This window comes from Macaca thibetana, chromosome 9 (assembly GCF_024542745.1).
Source record: "Macaca thibetana thibetana isolate TM-01 chromosome 9, ASM2454274v1, whole genome shotgun sequence".
Lineage (NCBI taxonomy): Eukaryota > Metazoa > Chordata > Mammalia > Primates > Cercopithecidae > Macaca > Macaca thibetana.
The window spans coordinates 88008443-88036291 of NC_065586.1; the positions used below are offsets into that span (position 1 = coordinate 88008443).

The 27849-nt window shown below is 39.6% G+C and overlaps 1 protein-coding gene across 7 annotated transcripts in view; it reads right to left on the reverse strand.

The window, feature by feature from the left end:
• Positions 1–27849, reverse strand: part of CPEB3 (cytoplasmic polyadenylation element binding protein 3) — a 242406-nt gene that overhangs the window by 100767 nt on the left and 113790 nt on the right. For 5 of the 7 annotated variants that reach the window (XM_050804444.1, XM_050804445.1, XM_050804447.1 and 2 more), the window contains 2 exons: positions 14642–14665; positions 570–737 (listed from right to left, as the gene is read on the reverse strand). In XM_050804444.1, the coding sequence (XP_050660401.1) occupies positions 570–737; positions 14642–14665 (192 nt within the window). The remainder of the gene's footprint in view (positions 1–569; positions 738–14641; positions 14666–27849) is intronic. The other 2 variants (XM_050804449.1, XM_050804448.1) reach the window with 1 other exon arrangement.

A 27849-nucleotide genomic window follows, 5' to 3' on the forward strand; every position in this document is an offset into this window, starting at 1 on the left:
TTCCACCTCAGTCTCCCAAGTAGCTGGGAATACAGGCATGCACCACCATACCCGGCTAATCTTTTTATTTTGTAGAGACAGGGTCTTGCTATGTTGCCCAGGCTGGTTTTGAACCCCTGGGCTCAAGTAATCCTCCCACCTTGGCCTCCCAAAGGACTGGGATTACAGGCATGAGCCACTGCACTGGCCAGTATTTATATTAAAATGTGAGATGGTCTGGTGTGATGGACATAAGCAAAAGCTCTGGAATCTAATTGAATTTGAGTTGTAACTGCACCATCAGCTATATAACCCTGAACAAATTATTTCTCTCTGATCCTCAGTTTCCTTATCTATAAAATGGAGATGCTAGGATATCCTTATAAGATAGCTATGAGGATTAAATGAGATAATGTAACATGAAGTACTTAGTACAATAATAGACTATTACTTTCTAATCTACCAAATAGCCTCACCTCCTATACACTAAGATATAAATGTCCTAAAGTTGACTTGGAGAGGAGAGGCAGGGTCAGAACACACAAAGAACAAACTCAGCCTTTGCAAAATCATTAATGAATGCATAGTACCTTCATCAATATCAGGAGGAAGGCCTCCAACAAACACCTTTCTAGAGTAGCGTTCTACTCGTTCCCCATTTTGACAGCGAGTGGGAGAACTTAAGCCAGATGACAAGGCCTGATCGCCGTGGCTGTCGTCCAGGAAGGCATCTTCAAAGGGAAAGAGAGAAGATCGACCTGAAACAAATGTGGGAGTTTCTATAATTAAAATGATTTTCTAGGACAATAAATGCTCTATTAGAAGCCCGAAGTGCAGAGAGAAGCATACAAAACAAAAGTGTCCTGAGCTGTGACTTTTCCAAGATTACCAGGACTGAAGATTACCAGATCTAGATAACTTTTTATCATCATTTTTGTGTGAGGGTATGCACAGCCTTGGGACGACCAGATTGCTAACTAAAGAAAAAGAATCGTCCAGGTGGGCATGGTGGCTCATGCCTGTAATCCCAGCACTTTGGGAGGCTGAGGTGGGTGCATCACCTGTCAGGAGTTCGAGACCAGCCTGGCTAACATGGCAAAACCCTGTCTCAACTAAAAATATAAAAATTAGCCAGACATGGTGGTGCATGCCTGTAATCCCAGCTACTCAGGAGGCTGAGGCAGGAGAATCGCTTGAACCCAAACCCGGGAGGTGGAGGTTGCAGTGAGCCAAGATCGTGCCATTGCACTATAGCCCGAGTGACAAGAGTGAAACTCAGTCTCCAAAAAAAAAAAAAAAGCATCAAAATTTCAGTGGTTTCCTTGCTAAAAAATCACTACATTTTACTCATTCAGTCTCTATCATAGCTACTAGGAGTATATTCAGCAGCTTTTCTTTCTTTAGTCATTTCTTAAAATAAATGGACAAAGTAATCTCTATCCACAGATTTTTACCTGCTCTTTACAGTATCCTCAGAGGTTTAGTTCTAAAGAGTGGTCCTGATAGCCAAGGGAATACAAAACTGGTGACAGAGGCTGACAACTTCTTTTCTAATAGCAGAACTAAAGATCATCAAGTTTTCCTTGTCATTCCAAGCTACTCCAATTTGGAAATAAACATATGCAATAATAAAGGACAGGGTAAATAAATGAAAACACATAACTTAAGATGTGGGAGTATAAATGTGGATGTGGTTATGAAACCCTTAACCCTACCAATTTAGGCTATATTTTATATCACTCAAAAAATATATAAAAAGAAATGAAAAAAGAATTATTTTCATTAACTTTATAGCCAAATAAAGTTTGTAGAGCAAAAGTACCTACCCACACCACATGACTATAAGAAAGATACCACAGTTAGAGTCAGCAGTAAATTTACCAGCAGTAAATGTAATACAATAATGCCATTTGGCATTACAAAATAAAATCTAAATTTAAAATCAAATATATTTCCTGTTTGAGTCAGTGACTTCCTAGTAAAACTTTCCACTAGGTTCCACTCTAAAAATGAATCATTAGAGCACTCTAACTTTTGGGGGGGAAAGGAAAATTCCCCTCTAAAGTAAATTCATATACTCTTAAAAAAAAAAAAAAAAAAAAAAGAGCAGTGTCTTCCCCATTTAGTCTATCCTATCTTTATTTCCCTGAAACCTAGGTTTTTTGTGTCACAACAGCCATTCTATCAATAGCCCTTAGAAAAATACTGAACATGTAATTCTTTTACAAAAAAGTTAAAGTTATTAATATAACTCTGGTTATTTCGTGAACAACTCAGTTAGTGTAAGAAAGACACTGTTATAATGCTAGGAGTTAAATAAAAAGACCAAAGAATTTTTTGTTCAGTTTTCCCCAGCTTAGCTACAAAGAAACAGAACAAAATCTGTCATCTCATGCCACCTATCTTTTTTAGCCTGGCAGCAACAAACAATAGACAGTAAATTCTCATCCCTTGATGTTTGTTTTGATCACTGGGGGTGAAAGAAATACATTTGCAGCAACTATAAGCAAAAAGAGCTTCCCAAAAACATCCAGTGACATTCTCCTAGAGCTGACAGGTTTGCTTTATTCCATAGACCACACTCAGTGAATTACATGCCTACTCAGTGTCAGGCACATGCGCAAATCAGCATTTCCCACTGAGTGTTCCTAACTCCACCTCTTACCTTCAACACTAGTAACATTAGATACTCAGAAAACAAGAGCTGGGGAAGGGGAAAATAAATAAGCTGGGAAAAAAAATGCATATGTTATGCCTTTCCACCTCAGAAAATAAAAGGCTATGAAAAGTTCTACAGTAAAGAAACATTAACTGGCCAGGCATGGTGGCTCATGCCTGTAGTCCCAGCACTTTGGGAGGCCGAGGCAGGTGGATCACTTGATTCCAGGAGTTCAAGACCAGCCTGGGCAACATGGTGAACCCCGTCTCTACAAAAAATACAAAACTTAGCCGGGCATGGTCATGCATATCTGTAGTCCCAGCTACTGGGGAAGCTGAGGTGGGAGGATCACTTGAGTCCAGGAGGTAGAGGTTGCAGTGAGCTGAGACCGCACCACTGCACACCAGCCTGGGTGACACAGTGAGACCCCGTCTCAAAAAAAAAAAAAAAAAAACATTGCCGGGCGTGGTGGCTCACGCTTGTAATCCCAGCACTTTGGGAGGCCGAGGCGGGCAGATCATGATGTCAGGAGATCAAGACTACGGTGAAATCCCGTCTCTACTAAAAATACAAAAAATTAGCCGAGCGTGGTGGTGGGCACCTGTAGTCCCAGTTACTCGGAGATGCTGAGGCAGGAGAATGGCGTGAACCCAGGAGGCGGAGCTTGCAGTGAGCCAAGATGGCGCCACTGCACTCCAGCCTGGGCACAGAGCGAGGCTGTCTCAAAAAAACCAAAAACCAAAAAACAAAAAAAACCAACATTAACTTACGCCAGCATTACCCAGATGTTAAAGTAACCCTTCACTATACAAAACTCAGTGGAAAACACTTGAGGAAATATTCACCCATATTTCAGTGACACCGAACAAATAAGATACTTCCTTGCCAAAGAAATCACAGTCTGGTGGGGGAGACAGGCGAGTACATAAATAATTATAAAACAGATACGCTAAGAGAAGACTTTACCAAGTGACACAAGAGCACAATTTACTACCCTTCTGGAGATGGGCGGGGAGAGATTTTTAGAGTATTTTCACAGGAGGGCAATTTTGAGCAGAATCTTGTCAGAATGGGAATTTCTGAAGTAAAAGAACAAGAAGCCACAGAGCAAGTACTGTCAAAACAGCTCTTGATCTTTCCCTCCAAAATTGCTCCTTCTCTAGTAGTCCCTAAACTCTCAATAAAAATGCTGATTATCCACACTGGATTCAATCCAGAAACCTAGAAATCATCCTTGGCATCTCCCTTTCTCTTACACTCCATGTCAAATCCATCTCTTGAATTAGTCTGCCAATTCAAGCAGACTAAATAGTCTGTTTAGTCTACTGACTTTTACCTTGTACCCCACAATGCTTTCTCCACAAAACAGCCAAAGGTACTATTGTCAAACATTAATTTGAACATGTAAGCACACTCCTCATCCCATCCTCAAAAGCCCTCAATGATTTCCCATTACTTTTTGGATAAATTTTTAAAAAATTACTGTCAACTGCAAGGCCTCTGCACACCTCTTCTACATCACAGTTGCTGCCTCTCCCTCTTGCTCACTAACTGCCAATCACACAGACCTCTTTCGTATTTCCGATTATTCCTCCTTGCTGCAGGCCATGAGGACAATGTGTTCCCTCTACCTAAAACAAACATACCCTTTTCAACTCTCCAATTTTCTAATTAATTCCTACTAATTCTTCAGGTCTCAGCTGAAAAGTCTTCCTCAGGTCAAACTCTCCTAAGCCTTTAGATTAGGTTAGATTCCCTTTTCTATCCACATACAGCTCCCTGTACTTCTCCTTCCTAACACTTTCCCCAAGGACCATTATACCATTTGGATGCATTTTTATTGAGTATCTCTTTCCCTAACCCTATTAAATTGAAAACTCTATTAGGATGGGACCAATTTAATCTTGTTCACCACTGTATCTTCCTGCCCTAATTAGGTCACATAAAAGGCACACCAAAAATGTTAAATATGAGGCAGCATCCAGGGAAGGAAAACAGTATGTGCAAAAGCATGTGGCTGCAAATCTATGATGAAACACAATACACAGGTGTGAGAATGACAGAGATGTAATCATGTCCTAGAAAACTGAGACCTTTCCTATTGCTTTTTTTTTTTTTTTTTTTTGAGACGGAGTCTCGCTCTATCGCCCAGGCTGGAGTGCAGTGGCGCAATCTCGGCTCACTGAAAGCTCCGCCTCCCAGGTTCACGCCATTCTCCTGCCTCAGCCTCCTGTGTAGCTGGGACTACAGGCGCCCACCACCACACCCAGCTAGTTTTTTTTTTTTTTTGTATTTTTAGTAGAGACGGGGTTTCACCGTGTTAGCCAGGATGGTCTTGATCTCCTGACCTCGTGATCCGCCCGTCTCGGCCTCCCAAAGTGCTGGGATTATAGGCGTGAGCCACCGTGCCTGGCCTCCTATTGCTTTTATTTGGTCAGGCATTAATGTTCTACATTACAAAATGGAAAAAATTATTTTCCCACTTTTCGAATTTAATATTTATTTGAATACTGTTTTTTTTGTTTTGTTGTTGTTGTTGTTGTTTTTTGAGACAGAGTCTCGCTCTGTCACCCAAGCTAGAGTGCAGTGGCACAATCTTGGCTCACTGCCACCTCTGCCTCCCAGGTTCAAAGGATTCTCCTGCCTCAGCCTCCCCAGTAGCTGGGATTATAGGCATGTGCCACCACACCCGGCTTATTTTTCTATTTTTAGTAGAGACAGGGTTTCGCCAAGTTGGCCAGACTGGTCTCGAACTCCTGACCTCAAGTGATCTGCCTGTCTCTGCCTCCCAAAGTGCTGGGATTACAGGTGTGAGCCACTGTGCCCAGCTCTAATAGTAGCTTTTTTTGAACTACACTAACTCCATAGAGACCATGATATTCTCACCCAATCGATCTTCTGTCCTGTCAGAATGACTTCTCTAAGATATCTATGACCATGTTAGTCCTCTAACCAAAATCCTACCATAACTTCTATTACTTCCACCAACATTTTGAACTTAGGGAGGGGGTGGATGAGGTGAGAGTCTGAAGAAATCTGTGACTGTCCAGATGAGACATGAGGAAGTCTTGAATCAGAGCAGTGAAAGAGAAGAAGCAGATGTGGAAGACATTCTGGCACAAAAAGAACTTTCTGCATGGTCAACATAACCACAGCTCAGAGTATTTTGGCAAAGAAAACAAAATCAAGAGTTGTAAAAATTTGGACAGTTTTATTAAGTGGTTATGGGTAATTAAGAAATTTCCCAAGGTTTTAAAACCAAACCTCTGTCTATTAGTATTGAGAGTACTAGAGACTTTAGCAATACAATAAAGTTGCCCTTGGAAATGAAACTGCTAAGAACTAACGCATAAATGATATTTCTCTAAGTGTGGGTAATAATTAAGAATATAGGTATGAGAGCCCAATCGCTAGATCTACTAATCTGAATCTGTGGGGGTCAGGCTTGAAAATCTGAATTCACACAAATTTCCCCAGTGATTCCTATGCTCAAGTTTAAGAATCACTGAGGTGGAGATTATTTGTCTGCTACAGGCAGCCATTGAAAGAGATATTTTGTGTGAAGTATATGCAGCCCTGGGAAATATCCAAGTTCAATCAAGTTAAGGAAAGTATATTCTCAACACTGGAATGTAAAATCTATAACCTACTCATCCTTACTGTAACGTGACTGCCTGAAGTGTTGGCAGAACAAGAAGTCTGCAGAAAGGATTTAAAAGACAGAATTGTAGAGTAAGAGCTTGTAGTGTTTACCCAGTGCAGACCAACAGGAGATACGATAACTTTATCATACTATGTAGGCTTATTCCTCCAGGGGACAGAATGGTTCACCTGGTATTTCCAGAGCTTGAAAATAATCTATTTCCCTCTGCTCGCTCTCTCTCTCATTTTTTTTTTTAAATATAGAGATGGGGTCTCACTAGGTTGCCCAGGTTGGTCTTGAATCCTGGGCTCTAGTGATCTTCCTGCCTGGGCCTCCCAAAGTGCTGGGATCACAGGCATGAGCCACCGCTTCTGGCCCCTATGCTCTTATTATAAGCTCTTGAGGGACTATTGTTAAATTCAGGACTCTGCTATTGTGAAGGGGTGATTCTTGAGCTTGTAGACAGTCAGTTACTGAAATTTTATTTCTATATACATCCAGCTCATGAGAAAACAATGGTATTCTGATTTGTCCAGTAATCCCTTGTGAGGGTGGTATTCATGCATTCATTTGATTGGCATAAATCCATCTCCAAAACAAATCATCCCTGAGAAGTCGGGAAAATTTTAGTTCCTGGACATGTGTTACTAGAAACTGAAAATTTAAGAGGCTGCACCTAAATAGTGCCCCAAGAGGAGTCTTGCTTCACTAACTAGCATCTCTCTGACATATTTCTTTTTTTTAAGGAAAACATTTCCAATACCAAAATGTGTTAAGCAAGCCACATTACTTATCAAAAATTATATTTCTATGTGAGGAGAATATAAACCTGCTTTAGAACACCATGATACTGCCACATAAAATATGTATATTCAATATTTCAATAAAAGCAGGAGAAAGGTTTCTCAAATGCTGCAAGTTGGCCATTTGGCTTTCCACCAATGGTCTGGTTCTCTGATATCTATTTCAATTACTATCTACAATTAGTTTTTGGTCCAGTAATTGGACAAATCATCTCTGAATGTGGAGATGGCTTAAAACCAAACGAGCTTGTAGGAAAAGTGCCAAATAGAAGACTTGCAAAGCATTAGTTAAGCATGGAAGGCTTGTCCAAGATAATTCCTCCCCAGAAGGTTCCCTTTCCTTCAGCAAATGATGGAAAAACAAAAGTCTATTGGCCAAACTATGCTGTCAAAGCTGCTAGGACCTCACCTCTGAGCTCCCACCAAGGCCTCTGCCATCACTCCAGCAGCTCCAGGGTACCTCTGGCCCAGCACTTCTATTCCAAGCCTGACTCTTTTCATTTTAGTCTTGCAAGTAGCTCAGAAATCAGTCACTTTGGGGGTTTAAGAAAAAGGAATTATGAGGCATAACTCCCTCATAAAATACATATATATTCCCTAGAAGTCAAGATAGTTTCCAGCCTAGTGTCCAGTATGTGATTTTGAACAAAAAACATTTCACTTATGGTCTCATTTGCATAATGAGAGAGTTTAACTAGATGACAGGCTTTCAGATCCCTGCGGACAGGAGAATCCCTTTTATTACACAGAAATCTTACATAAATATAGATTTACTTCATATTAATATCTGGTATTTCTTAGGCATCACAAACTTAATGTGTTTACAAGTGAACTTTTGACATCTACCTTAAACTTATTCTCTCCCAGTCCCATTTCAATATGTGGCATTACAATTAACCCAATCACTCAAGCCAGAATCTCAAAATCATTTCTGAGTTTTCCTTCTTATTTACTCTCCAAGGTTAATTCAGCAACCTGACACCATCTGTTAAATGCCACTGTTGATCCCATTCTCCAAGATATATCTTTAATTTGTTCACTTCTCTCCAACTCCACGGCCATCACCCTATCCTAACTATCCTCATCTCATGCTTAATATCGCCTCCTAACCAGGCAACCCACTTCTCTTTCCACTCCACTCCAAACAGCAACCAGATGTGCTCTTTTAAAAAACATAAATCTGGCCGGGCGCGGTGGCTCACACCTGTAATCCCAGCACTTTGGGAGGCCGAGGCGGGCGGATCACAAGGTCAGGAGATCGAGACCATGGTGAAACCCCGTCTCTACTAAAAATAGAAAAAATTAGCCGGGCGCAGGGGCGGGCGCCTGTAGTCCCAGCTACTCGGGAGGCTGAGGCAGGAGAATGGCGTGAACCCGGGAGGCGGAGCTTGCAGTGAGCCGAGATTGCGCCACTGCACTCCAGCCTGGGCGACAGAGCAAGACTCCGTCTCAAAAAAAAAAAAAAACAAACAAACAAAAAAAAAACATAAATCCAATCATTTGACCTTGCTTTAAAGCTTCAAAGATTTCCTCTTGTACTTGGACCAAGTTCAAAATCCTTACCAGGAGCTAATGTCCAGCAAGATCAGATTCTCTTTCCTTCCTCCAAACTCATCTTAAGACATACTCCTCCATCACCTACCAAGTATCAGCCATTCTAGGCTTCCTCAAAGTAAGCCCTTTCTTGCCTGAAGCCTTTTTTTTTTTTAAAGAAACATGACTTTTTCAAAATATAATTCTCATATTATACAATTGATCCATTTAATCCAAATTGATCCATTTAATCCATTAGCAGTCCCTCTTCGTTTTCCCCCAATCTCTCAGCCCTAGGCGACCACTAATCCCCGTTTTGTCTCAATACATCTGTCTATTCTGGACACTTCATATAAACGGTATCACACAAATATGTGACTTTTGAGATTGGCTTCTTTCACTTAGTGTAATGTTTTCGAGGTTTATGTTGTAGCATGTATCTGTACTTTGCCTCAAGCCTTTTACAAATGCAGTTCCTTCCACCTTCCCCTTTTAAACTAGCTATCTGTCTCATAATACCTGAAATTCCCTTTAAAATATTCCTGGGGAGAAAGGGAAGAGAATACATGAAACAAAACTGGCAAAAATGCTGATAATAATTGAAGCTGATGATGGATATATTGGTGGTCATTAAAGTATTCTATATTTGTATATATTTGAAAATTTCCTTAATAAAAAAAAAAGTTTTAGATAGCTGTCCCTCCATCCTTTCAGTTTGTTTAAATATCACCTCTTCAGAGGTGACCTCCCTACCTTGGAGGGACTCCCCTATTCTTTTCTGCCTAGTATTTATCACGACTGTTAAGAATAAAAATATTAGTTTCACTTATTTATTGTCTCTCTCCCTACTAGAGTGACCATTAAGCAATGTCAGAGACCACATCTGGAGTCTAGTACAATACAGGTATGAAAACACTTAATGAGCAAAATTTGGGTGTAAGGCCCAGAAAATCCCTCCTTCAGTCTTTCTTTTGGTCCCTCCCAGATTAACTTCCCATAAAAGTGAAAAACTAGTCATCTTCCCCTCACTATTGTCTGTGCTCAAATTTTCCTATTACTATGAGCAGTAACATTTTCAGATATTATAACCATGAACATTCAGAAAATTCTCCGATTCATGTCCATGTTTTATTCTAGAATCATCCATACCCTTAAACAAGCAAGCTCATACAACTGGATTTGAATTAGCAGGATGGTATGCTTCTAGCATGGTCTCACTGGAATAGCTGATCTCTCTTCCCTTAAGCAGGCTTTTGACAGAAATACTCAACTTCAACTCAGCACACAAGTTTGTCTGATTGGATTTTAGAACTTTTGTTATCAATTAAGTAACCAATTAATATCAATATATTTTTATGAACTAAATATATGCAGGAGTACATTTATAGCAGTAACTCTAATCATTCTTTGTATTTTTCCATTTGCATTGTTTAAAGGACCTTTTATATTCTCCTTGCTGATCTATAACTAGGAAATTCTGTTAAACATCAAAAATACTGGCATGAGCCAGGTATGGTGGCTCACGCCTATAATCCGAGCACTTTGGGAGGCTGGGGTGGGCAGATCCCCTGGGGTCAGGAGTTTGAGACCAGCCTGGCCAACAAGGAGAAATCCCATCTCTACTAAAAATACAAAAACTAGCCGGGCATGGTGGTGCATGCCTGTAATCCCAGCTACTCTGGGGGGCTGAGGCAGAAGAATTGCTTGAACTTAGGAAAGTGGAGGTTGCAGTGAGCCGAGATTGCGCCACTGTACTCAAGCCTGGGCAATGAAGCGAGACTCCATCTCAAAAAGCAAAAAACAAAAACAAAAATACTGGCATAGCCAACATGTCTTCTTATGGACAAGAGTGTCACGGAGACCATAAAAACTCATACTCGTGTAAATGAAAAGCACAATATAAATATGTAGGCAAAAATCTTAAATGACACTACCTGGTAGACTAGTTGTATTTTCTCATTTGCATTGTTAAAAGGACCTTTCATATTCTCCTTACTGCTCTATAACTAGGAAATTCTGTTAAACATCAAAAATACTGGCATAGCCAACATGTCCACTTATGGACAAGAGTTTCATGGAGACCATAAAAATTCATTCTCATGTGAAATGAAAAGCACAGCATATATTAAATGTGTAGGCAAAAGTCTTAAGTGACACTACCTGGTAGACTAGTTTCTAACAGCGGTTGCAGTTGTATAGGAAGACACATATTAAAGCTTATCAAAGGCAGAATACTACCAAAGAAAAATGGTAAGATTCTTTGGTGTGATTCTTATTCCACAAATGAAATCAAGGTTTGTCTACTGGAACAAAATAAAAATAGATATAAATTGGGTATTTTTAAACTATACATAACTGATATTTATTTTCAAATCTTATTCTTTTACATATAATTCTTCTCATTTCTCATTATTACTGCTTCAACTACATTACTAGAAGCACTTGGTTTGCTAAGAGTCCACCTTCAATGCCCCCATCCAAGCCTTGAGCTGATGTTCAAGTTATCTCCTGCTTTCATTACTTTATCATAAAACCCTCTTTCTAAAGCCTGACAATATCTGTGTCCAGGAGTTTCACCTTCTGTTTCAAAAACATTCATTAAGGCAGCATAGATCGTCTTACTACCAGCTTCTCCTCTCCAGCTGGCCCCACAGCATACACTCAGAGATATGTACTCTAAGCATCTGGTCATGGCAATCTCATCTTTAAGCTTTCTTCTAAGGAGAAATACATACTAGAATGTCTTGCTTCCCATTCCTATTCCATTATCCAAATAGGTCCTGAAATTCTACTTATCCCAGGAAACTTTTCACACTTATCAGGAGAGGTGTAAAAGTCCACTGGCCAATAGAACTCAAAACTTTCACATACATTACATTCCCTTTTTTTCTGTTCCTAGAAAATTTACCAACATGGCCAGGTGCAGTGGCTCATGTCTGTAGTCCCAGCATGTTGGGAGACGTGTGGATGGCTTGAGGCCAGGAGTTCAGGACCAGCCTAGCCAATATGGTGAAACCCCATGTCTACTAAAAATACAAAAATTAGCCAGGTATGGTGGTGCAAGCTTGTAGTCCCAGCTCCTTGGGAGGCTGAGGCAGGAGAATCGCTTGAACCCATTAGGCGGAGGTTGCAGTGAGCCAAGATTATGCCACTGCACTCCAGCCTGGGCGACAAAGTGAGACTCTGTCTCAAAAAAAGAAAAAAATTTACCAATGTGTTTATGTAACACGTAGAAAATGAGCTATAGCTCCAGTTCTATTCCTAATCATAGGTAGAGGGAAGTAACGTACATCAGCAAGCTTAATTTTTATGATTTTTGGGCAAGTCTAAATGTTAATTAGAGGAAAGGGATCAAAAATTAATTTAATCCCTGATCACATGAAAAAATAAGCATGAGGACGTGTGCCAATTCCTCAGAAGTATATTATGCAGAGTTGGCTCAAATGAATACATTTCAGAGAATGAGCGTTCTAGATATGAGATCTAGACATACTTCATCCCATATGGTTATATCATTACATTTAAGGAAGATGACTTCTTTTTCAGCTTTGGAAATGAAATACTTATTGAAAACATGGACAAAACATTTTCTGTCCATTCTTTTTTATTACAGAAAGCCAACATTCAGTCTTTTAGCATTTGTGCTTCTCTCTTTCTCTCTCTCATCATTCTCTTCTTCATCTATACCTATCAAACTGCAGACCAAGAGCAGGGACCAAGTCATTCTAGGAAATATTTAGTATAGCACCTCATACTAAGAAGACAGTGACTTCTGAGAACAAGAAAATCAACCTCACAAATAGATAGGGAGAAAGTAAAATGAAAAAAGGATGAGTATTTTTTTCAGAAGCTTGGAAACTATAGGTGACTTTATATTCTTGATGTATAGTATTAATATGCTATTATTTATAAAAATAAAATAATTTTAAAAAAATATGATGCCAAACTCTGCTCTGCATAAATGTAGGGTGTTATTTCAAAATAATCCTTATCAATAAGCACTTAATGAGTGCTAACTATACATACCGCCCAGTGTTAGGCACTAGAGACAACTATCCTCAAAGAACTTATCCCAGTTGAAGAATCAGGGCATACAGAAAAGGCAGGAAAAATGCAAGACAACAGAATCAGAGGAAAACACGGTCTGCAAGAAACTGGGGAAGGCTTCCTGGAAAGGGTTAGGTTTGAACTAGTAAAATAAGGATAGTCCTTAGATACATAGATGAGAGGAAGGGTGACCTGTATGGCCAGACAGTGGGAAAGCAAATAGATTGGTCAGGGGAAGATGAGGTGAGAAAAATGAAGATAATGACGTTGGTAAAAGAGGCAGAGGCCAGATCATGGGGACCCTGAATTGACAATGGGGTTGACATAGACAAAGTGGTGTTTCAGAAAGATGAAGCTGTAGAAATGGAACAGGAGAAACAAAAATAGCAGAAATGAGAAGGACAAAACCTGAGAAAATGAGAGGGAAAAACTTGAAAAGATCTGGTGACTGATTAGCACGTGAGAAGAGGAAAAGTCAGTCCCTGCTGTCTATTCTCCAGATGGTGTCTATTTTCTATATAAAATAGTCCATTTCCTTTTTTTCCTGACAGCGATCATTTTTCTAGCAACAGGAAACAAATATGGTACAAAATATGTCTTAATAACATTATTTCTAGGCTTTAACTTTTTTAAATTTAAAAAGAAGGCAATAAAATTTAATGATATTTATTTCCATGGATAGAAAATAATCATTTACATAAATGTTTTTCCACATGATGATGAAAAGCAAAAGGACTGTATGATCCACTGTACATACATATTAGCTTCTGCCAATAGTCACTCATTCAACAAATATTTGCTGTGAAAGAAATGATAAAAGTACTGTTTGGATAAGCATAGGCAGAAAATATTTGTAATATTTTTTTAAATAGCATAATAAAATACTCTGAATTTAGCATCATTATCTTCTCTTCATGACTCAACTACAAAGTCAGAGACAGCCTGATGAATGGTAAACATTAGCAAATAAAGAGCCAAAAGACACAGATTGTGATCTTGACTCTGGCTTTAACTTGGTCACACGGCAAGTCAATTACTACTTCTCCTTCAGCTTCTGCAAATGAGCACCAAAGTAACTTACATTTCTGGAATACTTTTAATTTACATGGATAGCTTTTCATTTCCCTTTTTTTTTTTTTTAACTAGAACTTTACTAATACTCTGAAGTAGGACAAGACTGGTTTTATTACCTCATAATTTACAGATAAGCATACCAAATCTAAATGATGTCAGTGATTACAACCTACGTGTCTGACCCTAAGTCCCATATGCTTTCTACTACATCCGGCTTCTCCTAGCTACTTCGTAAAATTATTTGAAAAAACTACAGATATAGGAAATGCTTTAGAACAGTTACAGCATTACACAAATGAAAGTCGTATTGCTTCGTTTGGGTATAACCAGGAGAGAATGCAGGTTTTATGGGGACCAAAGCCTCTTTTGGGGTCCCTCTTTAAGAAAAAGAACACAAAAATTAGGTAGACTTTGGAAGGAGTCTAAGCAAGTGAGAGGCCCTGAAACTTAAGCTTCATTTACCTCTGGGGTAAATCTGACTCTGAATATAACAGAAAGAAATTCACCAGCCAACCTAATAAGATCAAAAATTGCCCTCCAAAACCAAGTTCTGCCTTCCAAGTTGTATGAAAAGAACACAATGAATACAGGGCAGAAAAATACATATGCTTGGCCTTTATTTCCTCATGTTTATTCACAATAAGCTATATAACAAAAAACTTTAAGGAGAAATAGTCTTTGCTATATCTTTTTTATAATTAAAAGAACAAATTACCAACTAACAACAAGAAGTAATTTTAATGAAAGTGATAAATTATTTTGCTAAAATAAGATAGAACATCACACCATATAATAATTATTGTTTTACACACACACAGGTATAAATACACACACACATAAACACACTCATATTTACTCACAATTTGGCAAGCAAAAGATCTCATTAAAAAAAAAAAATTTTACCTCGTCTCCGCCCATAGCTCCTGGCTGCATGTAAACATAGAAGAAAACCATGGGTATTTGTATCAAAATGGTGAATTTAGAAATTAAAAAAAAATTCACACAAAGCTTTTCTATGTATTCTTGGAATTATTTAATTGATATGAAGATACTGTTCAACTTGACTGCAAACACTATATTTTTTAAAAAAAACCTTTATGAAGTACAAGCTAAATCACAATCTTAAAAAGAAATTTAACTGGATGTGGCAGCCACTGGAACAGATACAATGGATGTTTCAGAAGTCTTATGATGGTTTATATTGGAGCCTATTATGTATATCAGACATAGAGTACTTTAAAAAACTGATTTGTAAATCTTCATTTGTACTTTATCTTACCACCAGATAAGAAAAAATTATTCATTCTAAATAACTAAAAACTGTACCATGCGGTGGTCACTCTGAATTTCTTACTACACACACATTCCCCCTAAACACACACACACACACACACTCTCTCTCTCTTCATAGATTCCCCTGAAAAATGTACAGAAATTTCATACAACCAGCTGTTACTTTACAGAATGTGTTTCTGTACAATTTTCAGTAAAGTTTATCTTACTCTCTCCATTTACTTTCCACTCAGTATTACAGATGGGGGAATGTAATATCTTTTTGATCTACAAAACAAACTGCAAAAGTAAAATGAGATTAAGGCACTGGGTCCACCTCAGGCCATGCTTAATAATACAGTGCTTTAAAGGTTTTCTTCCTCTTTAAAACTCCAGCCCTATAGAATGTATTGTTATAGTGTTTAATAGAGCTAGACTATGGTGTCATGTATCGCTAAAAATCCTGTCATGTAAAATGATTTTCAGAGTGGAAAGTTTCTCAAATTTGAAACCTCAGGTTCCATTTTTTTTTTTTTTTTTTTTTTTTTTTTGAGATGGAGTCTTGCTCATCACCCAGGTTGGAGTGCAGTGGTGCAATCTCGGCTCACAGCAAGGTCCGCCTCCCAGGTTCACGCCATTCTCCTGTCTCAGCCTCCCAAGTAGCTGGGACTACAGGCGCCCACCACCATGCCTGGCTGATTTTTTGTATTTCGATCTCCTGACCTAGTGATCTGCCCGCCTCGGCCTCCCAAAGTCCTGGGATGACAGGGGTGAGCCACCACGCCCGGCCAGGTTCTGTTTTTTAAAACGATTTAGAGCTTAATCCATTTCTTAAAAGCATAACAGGCTGGGTGTAGTGGCTCACACCTGTAATCCCAGCACTTTGGGAGGTCAAGGCAGGAGGATCATTTGAGGTCAGAAGTTTTAGACCAGCCTGGCAAACATGGTGAAACCTCATCTCTACTAAAAATACAAAAAATTAGCTGGGCATGGTAGCGTATGCCTGTAATTCCAGCTACTCAGGAGGCTGAGACAGAAGAATCGCTTCAACCTGGGAGGTAGGGGTTGCAGTGAGCTGAGATCACGCCACTGCACTCCAGCCTGGGCGACAGAGCGAGACTGTCTCAAAATAAATAAATAAAAATAAATAAGTAAATAAACAAAAGTGTAAAATGTCACACAACTAGCTTATACTGAAGAAGGAAGATACTTTGGGGTTATATTTACAGTGTATTATATTAAGCATTAAAGAAAACTATTTCTGACTGGGCACAGTGGTTCACGTTTGTAATTCCAGCACTTTGGGAGGCCAAGGCGGGCAGATCACCTGAGGTCAGGAGTTTGAGAACAGCCTGGCCAACATGGTGAAACCCCATCTCTCTAAAAATACAAAAATTAGTCAGGTGTGATGGCGGGCGCCTGTAGTCGCAGCTACTCAGGAGACTGAGGCAGGAGAATTGCTTGAACCCGGGAGGTGGAGGTTGCAGTGAGCCAAGATCACGCCTCTGCACTCCAGTCTGGGTGACAGAGCAAGACTCCGTCTCAAAAAAAAAAAAAAAAAAAAAAAAGAAAGAGGCCAGGCACAGTGGCTCACACCTGTAACCCTAGCACTTTGGGAGGCTGAGGCAGGCAGATCACAAGGTCAGAAGATCGAGATCATCCTGGCTAACACAGTGAAACTCCGTCTCTACTAAAAATACAAAAAAATTAGCCAGGCGTGGTGGTGGGCGCCTGTAGTCCCAGCTACTCGGGAGGCTGAGGCAGGAGAATGGAGTGAACCCGGGAGGCGGAGCTTGCAGTGAGCCGAGATCGTGCCACTGCTCTCCAGCCTGGGCAACAGAGCAAGACTCTGTCTTGAAAAACCAAAAATTAAAGAAAAGAAAAGAAAACTATTTATTCCATAGGAAAATAATTCAGACTTTTCAGCCAGAGAGTTGAAATACCACTAAGTCAATCTCATCTTCTACTACTTTCCACTTTTCCTCAGGTATCAGACATGCCCTCACTCCACACCTTTAACTTCTTCACTTTCCCACTACTCAAATATTAGAAAGGATTATCCAGCTCAAGCTCTATTTTTTTTCCTTGATTCCTTCTGTACTACAACCCTCAACAAAAAAAAAAATCTTTTTTTTTTTTTTTTCTGAGATGGAGTCTCACTTGCTCTGTCACTCAGGCTGGAGTGCAATGGCACAATCTTGGCTCATTGCAACCTCTACCTCCCAGGGTCAAGCGATTCTCCCGCCTCAGCCTCCCAAGTAACTGGAATTACAGATGCCTATCACCATGCCCGGCTAATTTTTGTATTTTTAGTAGAGATGGGGTTTTACCATGTTGGCCAGGCTGGTTTTGAATTCCTGACATCAAGTGATCCCCACCTCGGCCTCCCAAAGTGCTGGGATTACAGGGGTGAGCCACTCTGCCCAGCTGAAAAAAATCTCTCCTGAATTTACATAGCTTTTACTGTTTACATAATTTACAAAAGGGGGGTGCATTCCAAAAACAATTTAAGGGACTTTTATACTGTTTATTATTTGCAACCTAGAATTCCTCTTCTTACAAAAAGTATAATAAATGGTAGGTAGCTTCCTAGCTTGACCCTTCCCCCAAATTTGCTTCATCCACAATTATATGGATGAATATAACACTTAAAAGATGAAATAAATTTTGACATCCTATCACTTGTCTCTTTGTCCCTTCTTCCCATCCCAAAGGATGTTATGCTGCCTGACATCCCAATGAAAAATCTCTATTGAGAAAGGAAATACTCCACATTTTAAAACTACTTATTTCTCTCCCAAACAACAAATTCATTTTTTTCCTATTATATCTGATTTCTGGCCAGATACCCAATGAAAACAAATCTGACGCAATACTAAGGTAAAAATTACTCATTGGACATTAACACCCATAAAGGATAAATGAGATTGTTGTTCACACAAGTCTTCAACCACTAAACATCCAAGTAATATAGATGAAGTTAATAGATCTAGACAGGCTTAGGGGTGGAGGGCAGCATGTTGAATGTGGGAGAGAGGAAGAATTACAAAAGACCTACCTGGGAGTTTTGTTGGTTTGTTTTTTTGAGACAGGGTCTCACTCTGGCACAAACGCTGGAGTGCAGTGGCAAGATCTCTGCTCACTACAACCTCCACCTCACAGGCTCAAGCCATTCTCCCACCTCAGCCTCCCAAGCAGCTGGGACCACTACCCCTAGCTAATTTCTGTGTCTTTTGTAGAGACAGGGTTTCACCATATCACCCAAGCTGGTCTCCTGGACTTCAAGGGATCCACCCACCTTGGCCTCCCAAAGTGCTGGGACTAATTGGTTCATGATGGTTGGGAACTCTGACATCAGAGAGACAGGATGGCATATGGAATAGGTAGTCAATATCAGGTAGTGATCTATCTGAGATGCTTAGATTTTTTTTGTTTCGTTTTGTTTTGTTTTGTTTTGTTTTTGAGACGGAGTTTTGCCCTTGTTGCTCAGGCTGGAGTGCAATGGCATGATCTCGGCTCACTGCAACCTCTGCCTCCCAGATTCAACTGATTCTCCTGCCTCAGCCTCTCAAGTAGCTGGGATTACAGGTGCCTGCCACCTTGCCCAGCTAATTTTTTGTAATTTTAGTAGAGACACGGTTTCATCATATTGGCCAGGCTGGTCTCGAACTCCTGACCTCAGGTGATCCACCCTCCTTGGCCTCCCAAAGTATTGGGATTACAGGCATGAGCCACCGCACCCAGTGGCTTAGATTTGTTTTTATCATTCATTGTGGAATTTATTATGTACTATCTTGGTCCTGTTGCAGTGATTATCATAGCAGCTAATGAGTGCTTCCTATGTGCTGGGAACAGTTCAAAATGCTTCACATGTATCACCCAGGCTGGAGTGCAGTGGCATGATCTTGGTTCACTACAACCTCAACCTCCACAGTTCAAGAGATTCTTCTGCCTCGGCCCCCTGAGTAACTGGGACTACAGGCGTGCACCACCTTGCCGGCTAATTTTTGTATTTTTAGTGGAGACGGGATTTCACCATATTGGCCAGGCTGGTCTTGAACTCCTGACCTTGTGATCCACCCGCCTTGGCCTCCCAAAGTGCTAGGATTACAGGCGTGAGCCACCGCGCCTGGTTGACTCCACATTTTTAAAAAGAGAGTAATGTGACTTATTTCATTTTTCTAATATCCTATCTATGCTAAGATGAATTTATACCAGATATAACAAGACAATATTCTTTCAAAGGTCCATCTACTCCCTCTAAGAACTTTAATTCTCAGTTATCAACTTTTTTTTTTTTTTTTTTTTTTTTTGAGACTGAGTCTTGCTCTGTTGCCCAAGCTAGAGTGCAGTGGCACGTTCTCGGCTCACTGCAAGCTCCGCCTCCAGGTTCACGCCATTCTCCTGCCTCAGCTTCCTGAGTAGCTAGGACTACAGGCGCCCGCCACCTCGCCCAGCTAATTTTTTGTATCTTTTAGTAGAGATGGGGTTTCGCCATGTTAGCCAGGATGGGCTTGATCTCCTGACCTCGTGATCCGCCCGTCTTGGCCTCCCAAAGTGCTGGGATTACAGGCGTGAGCCACCGCGCCCGGCCAATTATCATCTATTACCAGTCTTACAGATAGAATTCTTTTTTCTTTAAGACATAGAATTCTTTTACTGTTTCATATATATTAAGCAATTTAGAGCCCATACAAATTACCTATAATTTTTATAAATCAGAGTAGTATTACCCTTGGCTAGAGATAGTAACCAGAGAGGAGCCTAAGGGTGTAGTTTGGGGTGTTAGTAATGTTTTGGTCTTGATCCAGGTACGAGCTACACGGGTACGCTGAATTTGTGATACTACATTGAGCAATATATTAAACCTATGTATTTATGATTTGTGTACTGTTTGTATTTGAATAGTTAAAAATGAAACATTACAAATATTTTAATTAGTTCACTGGTTATAAAAATAGTACAGAAAATCCACAGTGCTAATATTTTTGTAGCTTTTAAATCATAAACCTGAATAATTAAAAATTGAAAAAAATACTTATTTCCAATCCATCAGAATAAAAATTAAAAGGTACATGTATTTTACAGGTGGAAATACAAGAATTATTCCAAAAGTGGATTTGTATGGTCAGTGACAAGTACTCTGTGAACAGCACTCTCATGTTAACGGCATGGTACTTTGCTGGGCATATGAGGCAACACTAAAATAGATCATCTGTTATTCCTTATGACTTGGCCTGCACTAAGTTTTAATGGTTGCATTCTTATAAATGTGACTTCCCAAGGGAAGGGCATGTTATGCTCTACTCTTTTGTTTTTTTTAAGACTTTATATTTTTAGAGCCTTTTTAGGTTCACAGCAAAATTGAGAGGAAGGCCCAGAGATTTCGTGTATGCTCCCTAGTCCCACACTTGCATAGCTTCCCCAATTATCAACATCCCCTACCATAGTACCTTTGTTAAAACTGATGAACCTATTCTGACACATCATAATCATCCAAAGTCTACAGTTTACATTAGGGTTCACTCTTGGTGTACATTCCATGGGTTTTGATGAATGTGTAACATGTATCCACTGTTACAGTATCATATAGAATAGTTTCACTGGCTTAAAAATCCTCTGTGCTCGGCCAGGTGCAGTGGCTCACACCTGTAATCCCAGCACTTTGGGAAGCCAAGGCGGGCGGATCACCTAAGGTCAGGAGTTTGAGACCAGCCTGGGCAACAAGGTGAAACCCCATCTCTACTAAAACTACAAAAATAGCCGGGCATGGTGGCGCATGTCTGTAATCCAGGAGGCTGAGGCAGGAGAATCTCTTGAACCTGAGAGGCGGAGGATGCAGTGAGCTGAGATTGAGCCATTGCACCCCAGACTGGGCAACAAGAGTAAATCTTCATCTCACCAAAAAAAAAAAAAAGGAAAAAAAATTCCCCTGTGCTCCATCTATTCATCCCTCCCTCCCCCTTAACCTCTGGCAGCCACTGATCTTTTTACCATCTTCATAGTTTTGTCTTTTCCAGAATGTCATATAGTTGGAATCATATGAAACCTTTTCAGATTGTCTTCTTTTACTTAGTAATATGCATTTAAGGTTCCTTCATGTTTTTTCATGGCTTCATAGCTCATTTGTTTACAGTGCTGAATAACATTCCATTATCTGGATGTACCACAGCTTATTTACATCTTGGTTGCTTCCAATTTTTGGCAATTATTAATAAAACTGCTCTGAACATCCATGTGCAGGTTTTTATGTGGATATATATTTTCAACTTCTTTGGGTAAATACCAAGAAGTGCAACTGCTGGACTGTATGGTAAGAATATGTTTAATTTTGTAAGAAATTGCCAAACTGCTGATATGGGGTTTAAATCTAAACGAACTCTTCTGTTACATGGATTCCTCTGAATGTGAGGAAGTCTCTCTAAGCAAGGTAATATCACATACAGATTCCATGATACTGGCTCGAAAAATGAGAAAGAGCAAGAAAAAAGAAAAAGGGAAGGGAGAGAGGGAGGAAGGGACAGAGGTGTAGGTAGGCAGGTAGAGATAGATAGATATTCCCTCGATTGTGGATCAATGCAGCACACAACATTTTCAAAACAGGCAGAGCCCCTGGAATGCTGTGCCTGATGAAAAAGGAAGGAAGATTCAAAGAATTTAGTAAAACATTTTATTAATTGGCATGGAAGTTTTTGTCAAAACTATTAAAAGTGACTGTAGGAGACGCTAGGCACGGTGGCTCACACCTGTAATCCCAGCACTTTGGGAGGCCGAGGCAGGCAGATCATCTGAGGTCGGGAGTTTGAGACCAGCCTGACCAACATGGAGAAACCCTGTCTCTACTAAAAATACAAAATTAGTCGGGCATGGTGGCACATGCCTGTAATCCCAGCTACTGGGGAGGCTGAGGCAGGAGAATCGCTTGAACCCGGGAGGCAGAGGTTGCATTGAGCCAAGATCACAACATTGCACCCCAGCCTGGGCAATAAGAGCAAAAAAAAATTACTTTCCTTGTGATAAAATCAGTTTTTAAGAAACACCTTGCAACTTATTTTTTGAATCACAAAAAATGATTTTTTTTGATTCAAAAATGATTTTTTAAATCATTTCAGTAGGCATCATAAAACTATTCAAACATCTAATGTTCCCTTTCAGCTTGCCTTGGAGTATTAGTCATAGAAAAAATTTCACTTAATATGGGTTAAGATCTTAAAGTTTGAATCAAAATGTCCCCCTTTCCCTCATTAGACTATAAATTCTTACACAGCAGGAGCGCTGGGGTTTGTCTCTAAATGCTCCTCCTATATCTTTGTCTTACAATGGCAGATAAGACACTTTTAACCCAATGTTTGATGTTTGATAGCATTTCTCAAACTAGGCAAGTTATAATTGAAAATATCAATTTCTCCATGAACAACATGAAAGTGGCAGGTAAAAAAGATGCTTGAAGGGGAAGGATATATATTCATCTGCTACATTCACATTAAGTATTTGTTTTATTTTTGTTTTTGTTTTGTACATATTAAGCATTTGGATGTCTTAAAAATTCTTCCTTCCCTTCTCTTTCACTCTTACACATTCTTCTCAGAAAAATCTTCTTTCCATTGTATTTGCAAACCTAAAAACTAATACTAATGACTGATAAGCAAAATACTAGCATTACTGGGGTATTTTATAAAGGAGAATGACTATCATAAAGTAAAATAATAACCTGCTGATAATTTATCATGTTCCAGGCATATGCTAAGTACTTAATATGTCTTCTAATTCCCAAGGCAGCTATCATTATACACATTTCCAGATGGGCAAACCAAGGTCCAAAGAAGATGACTGGCCCAAAGTTATGCAGCTACTAAGCAGCAGAGCTGGGACTGAATCCAGGTTTAGTCTGGCTCTAAAGCACCTACTTTAAGTCAAGATATTATTTACAGTCAATAAAATTTATCCACTTTAAGTATATGATCTGATTAATTTTGATAATTATATATAGACATATAACCACCACCATTCTAATCAAGATATGACAGTTCAACACCTTTGAAAATTTCTTTGTGTGCTTTTGCAGTTGATCCCCTCCCCTAACTCATGGTTCCTGGCAAGCATTAATCTCCCTTCTCACCATAGTTTTGTTTGCTTTTTCTATGATTTCACATTAATGAAACCAGTATGTTTGACTTCCTTCACTTAGCATGTTTTTGAGATTAATTCATGTTGTTACATGTATAAGTATTTTGTTTCTTTTTATTGCTGAGTAGTATTTCATAGTATGGACAAACTACAATTTATCCATTCACCAGTTGGTAAACATTTGAAAAACCCTCACTCTTAACCACTAAGACTGAAGAATCAGTATTTCAAATCTAGAAATACCTTGAAAGTACCCAAAAATTCTCTTCAGAATTTTCACAGGCTCCATTATCCTGTTTTTCAGCAGCACAAGCCAAAATTTAAGAAAATAAACTTCTCACCCCTATTTTCTTTTTTAAATTTTATTTCATTATTAGTAACAGAACATTCTTGTTTTCTACTAATTATTACACTTAAAACTGTTATTTCATGAATTAAAATACAGGGATACCTCAGAGATATTACAGTCTTAGGGTTCCAAACCACTGTAATACAGCAAATATCACAGTAAAGCAAGTCACACAATTTTTTTATTTCCTAGTGCATACAAGTTATGTTTACATTATACTGTAGTCTATTAAGTGTACAGTAGCATTATGTCTTAAAAAATGATATATAGCCGGGTGCGGTGGCTCACGCCTGTAATCCCAGCACTTTGGGAGGCCGAGGCGGGCGGATCACAAGGTCAGGAGATCGAGACCATCCTGGCTAACACGGTGAAACCCCGTCTCTACTAAAAATACAAAAAATTAGCTGGGCGTGGTGGCGGGCGCCTGTGGTCCCAGCTACTCGGGAGGCTGAGGCAGGAGAACGGCATGGGCCTGGGAGGCGGAGCTTGCAGTGAGCTGAGATCGCACCACTGGACTCCAGCTTGGATGACAGAGCGAGACTCCGTCTCAAAAAAAAAAAAGAAAAAAAAAGATATATATAACTTAATTTAAAAAATACTTTATTGTTGCCCAGCACAGTGGCTCATAACTGTAGCCCCAGCTACTTAAGAGGCTGAGGTGGGAGGATTGTTTGAGGCCAGGAGCTCAATGCTACACAGTGAGCCATCATCATGCTACTGTACTCCAGCCTGGGTGACAGAACAGGAACCTATCTCGAAAAAATTTAAAAATAAAAAATAAAAAATACTTTATTGCGAAAAATCTCAATGATCACCTGTGCATTCAGTGCATTCAGCAAGTTATCACTTTTTTCTTCTTCTTCTTTTTTTTTTTTTTTTTTTTTTTGCTGGTGGAAGGTCTTCCCTCCATGTGGATTGTTGCTAACTGATCAGAGTGGTGGTTGCTGAAGTTTGGGGTGGTTGAGGCAATATCATAAAAAAAGAGAGCAGTGAGGTTTGCCACATCGATTGACTCTTCTTTTCATGAAATATTTCTCTGTAGCATGCAATGTTTGAGAGCATTTTACCTATAGCAGGATGTTTTTCAAAACTGGATTCAATCCTTTCAAACCCTGCAACAGCTTTATCAACTAAATGTACGTAATATCTAAATCCTTTGCTGTCATTTCAACAATGTTCACAGCATCTTCGTCAAGTAGACTCTACCTTAAGAAACCATTTTCTTTACTTGTACATAAGAGGCAATTTTTCATCTATCAGGTTTCACCATGAGATTATAACAATTTGGTCACATCTTTAGATTCTACTTCTGGTTCTCTTGCTATTTACGCTGTATCTGCAGTGACTTTCTCTACTGACATTTTGAACCCCTCAAAGTTGTCCATGAGGAATGGAATTGACTTCTTCAAATTCCTTTTAATGTTGTTATTTTGACCTCCTCCAATGAATCACAAAAGTTCTAAATGGCCTCTAAAACAAAGAATCCTTTCTAGAAGGTTTTCAACTTTGCCTAGGTTCATCAGAGGAAGTGCAATCTATGGCAAGTATTGCTTTACAAAATGTATTTCTTTTTCTTTTTTTTTTTTTTTTGAGACAAAGTCTCACTCTGTTGCCCAGGCTGGAGTGCAGTGGCATGACCTCAGCTCACTGCAACTTCTGTCTCCCTAGTTCAATCGATTCTCCTGCCTCAGTCTCCCAAGTAGCTGGGATTACAAGCATGCACCACCATTCATGGCTAATTTTTGTATTTTTAGTAGAGATGAGGTTCCACCATGTTGACCAGGTTGGTCTCAAACTCCCGACCTCAGGTGATCCATCCGCCTTGGCCTCCCAAAGTGCTGGGTTACAGGCATGAGCCACCACTCCTGGCCTACAAAATGTATTTCCTAAACAAGATGGCTTGGAAGTATAAATTCTACCTTGATCCACGGGCTGTAGAATGGATGATGTGTTAGCAGTCATGAAAACATTACTGCCCGGTTCATCTCCATCAGGTGCATTGTCAATGAACAGTAATATTTTGAAAGGAGTATTTTTTTCTGAGCAGCAGGTCTCAATAGTGGTTTTAAAATATTCAGTAAACCATGCTGTTAAACAGATGTGCTGTCATACAGGCTTTATTGTTCTATTTGTGGAGAACAGGCAAAGTAGATTTAGTATAATTCTTAAGGGCCTTAGGATTTTCAGAATGGTCAATAAGCATTGGCTTAAACTCAAAGCCACCAGCTGTATTAGCCCCTAACAAGAGAGTCAGCCTATCCTTTGAAGCCAGGCACTGACTTCTCCTCTCTAGTTATGAAAGTCCTAGATGGCATCTTCTTCCAATAGACGGCTGTTTCACCTACACTGAAAATCTGCTATTTAGGGTAGTCACCTTCACCAACTGTCTTAACTAAATCTGGGTAAGTTACTTGATGTAGCTTCTCCATCAGTACTTGCTGCTTCACCTTGCACTGTTATGTTATGGACATGGCTTTTTCCCTTAAACCTCATGATCCAACCTTTGCCAGCTTCTAGCTTTTCTTGTGCAGCTTCCTAACCTCTCTTAGCCTTCATAGAATGGAAAAGAGTTAGGGCCTTGCTCTGGACTAGGCTTTGGCATAAGGGAAAGTTATGGCTGGTTTGATCTTTAATTCAGACCTCTAAAACTTTCTCCACAGCAACAATAAGGCTATTTCACTTTCTTACCATTAGTGTGCTCATTGGGATAACACTTTTAATTTCCTTCAAGAACTTTTCCATTTGCATTCACATCTTGGCTAACTAGAACAAGACGCCTAGCTTTTAACCTGTCTCAGCTTTCAATATGCCTTCCTCACTAAGCTTAATCATTTCTAGTTTTTGATTAAAAGTGAGAGACGTGCGACTCTTTTTTTCACTTGAACACTTAGAGGCCATTTTAGGATTATTAATTGGCCTAATTTCAATGTTGTGTCTCAGAAAATGGGAAGGTCCGAGGAGAGGGAGAGAGACAGTAGAATGGCTGGCTGGTGGGGCAGACAGAACACATTTATCAATTAAGTTTGTATCTCCTACAAGCGCAGTTCATGGCATCCCAAAACTACTACAATAGTTACATCAAGGCGGGCACGGTGGCTCATGCCTGTAATCCCAGCACTTTGGGAGGCCGAGGCAGGTGAATCACCTGAGGTCAGGAGTTTGAGACCAGCCTGGCCAACATAGTGAAACACTGTCTCTACTAAAAAATACAACAATTAGCCAGGCGTGGCAGCGCACACCTGTAGTCCCAGCTACTTGGGAGACTGAGACATGAGAATCGCTTGAACCCGGGAGGCAAAGGTTGCAGTAAACTGAGACTGCACCACTGCACTCCAGGCTGGGCAGACAGAGTCAGACTCTGTCTCAAAAAAATAAAATAAAATAAAATAGTACCATCAAAGATCACTGATCACAAATCACCATTAACAGATATAGTAATAACAAAAAAGGTTAAAATATTGTGAGAATTAACAAAACATGATATAGAGGGAAAAAAGCGAGCATATGCTGTTAGAAAAACAGCATAACTATTGCCACAAACTTGGAATTTATAAAAAACAAAATTCTACTGAAGCATGATACAGTGAAGCACAATAAAATGAAACATGCCTATAGGTATTTTTGTGGATTGGTCAGAAAATTCAGTTGTTATTTGGAACCTAACAAAATATATCCTGTATTCTCACCAACTGAACTTTTGCAACATCCTGTTTCACTGTTTTCAATATCTTACAGAGAAACCTACAGGTATCTTAAGCAAAACACGAATTATTTCTGGAACTAATAGAAAAGTGTTTTACCTGGTTCTGCTAGAATACCTTAATAAAGATATTATGAGATAAAAAGTATGAGATAAAAGAATAAACAGGCTTGCTTCAAGTCTCTTCAGCCTATTCTAATGTGTTTTTTCCAAACTTCTTTCTAAATAGCTGATACGGTTTAGCTGTGTCCCCACCCAAATCTCATCTTGAATTGTAGTTCCCATAATCTCCATGTGTCATGGGAGAAACCCGGTGGGAGGTAACTGAATCACTGGAGCGGTTACCCCCATGCTGCTGTTCTCGTGATAGTGAAGTGAGTTCTCACGAGATCTGATGGTTTTATAAATGGCTTTCCCCTCTTTGCTTGGCACTTCTCTCTCCTGTTGCCATGTGAAGAAGGATGTGTTTGCTTCCCTTTCTGCCATGATTTTAAGTTTCCTGAGGCCTCCTCAACCATGCAGAACTGTGAGTCAATTAAACCTCTTTCCTCTTTTTTTTTTTTTTTTGTGAGATGGAGTTTTGCTTTTGTTGCCCAGGCTGGAGTGCAATGGTGTGATCTTGGCTCACTGCAACCTCTGCCTCCCAGATTCAAGAGATTCTCC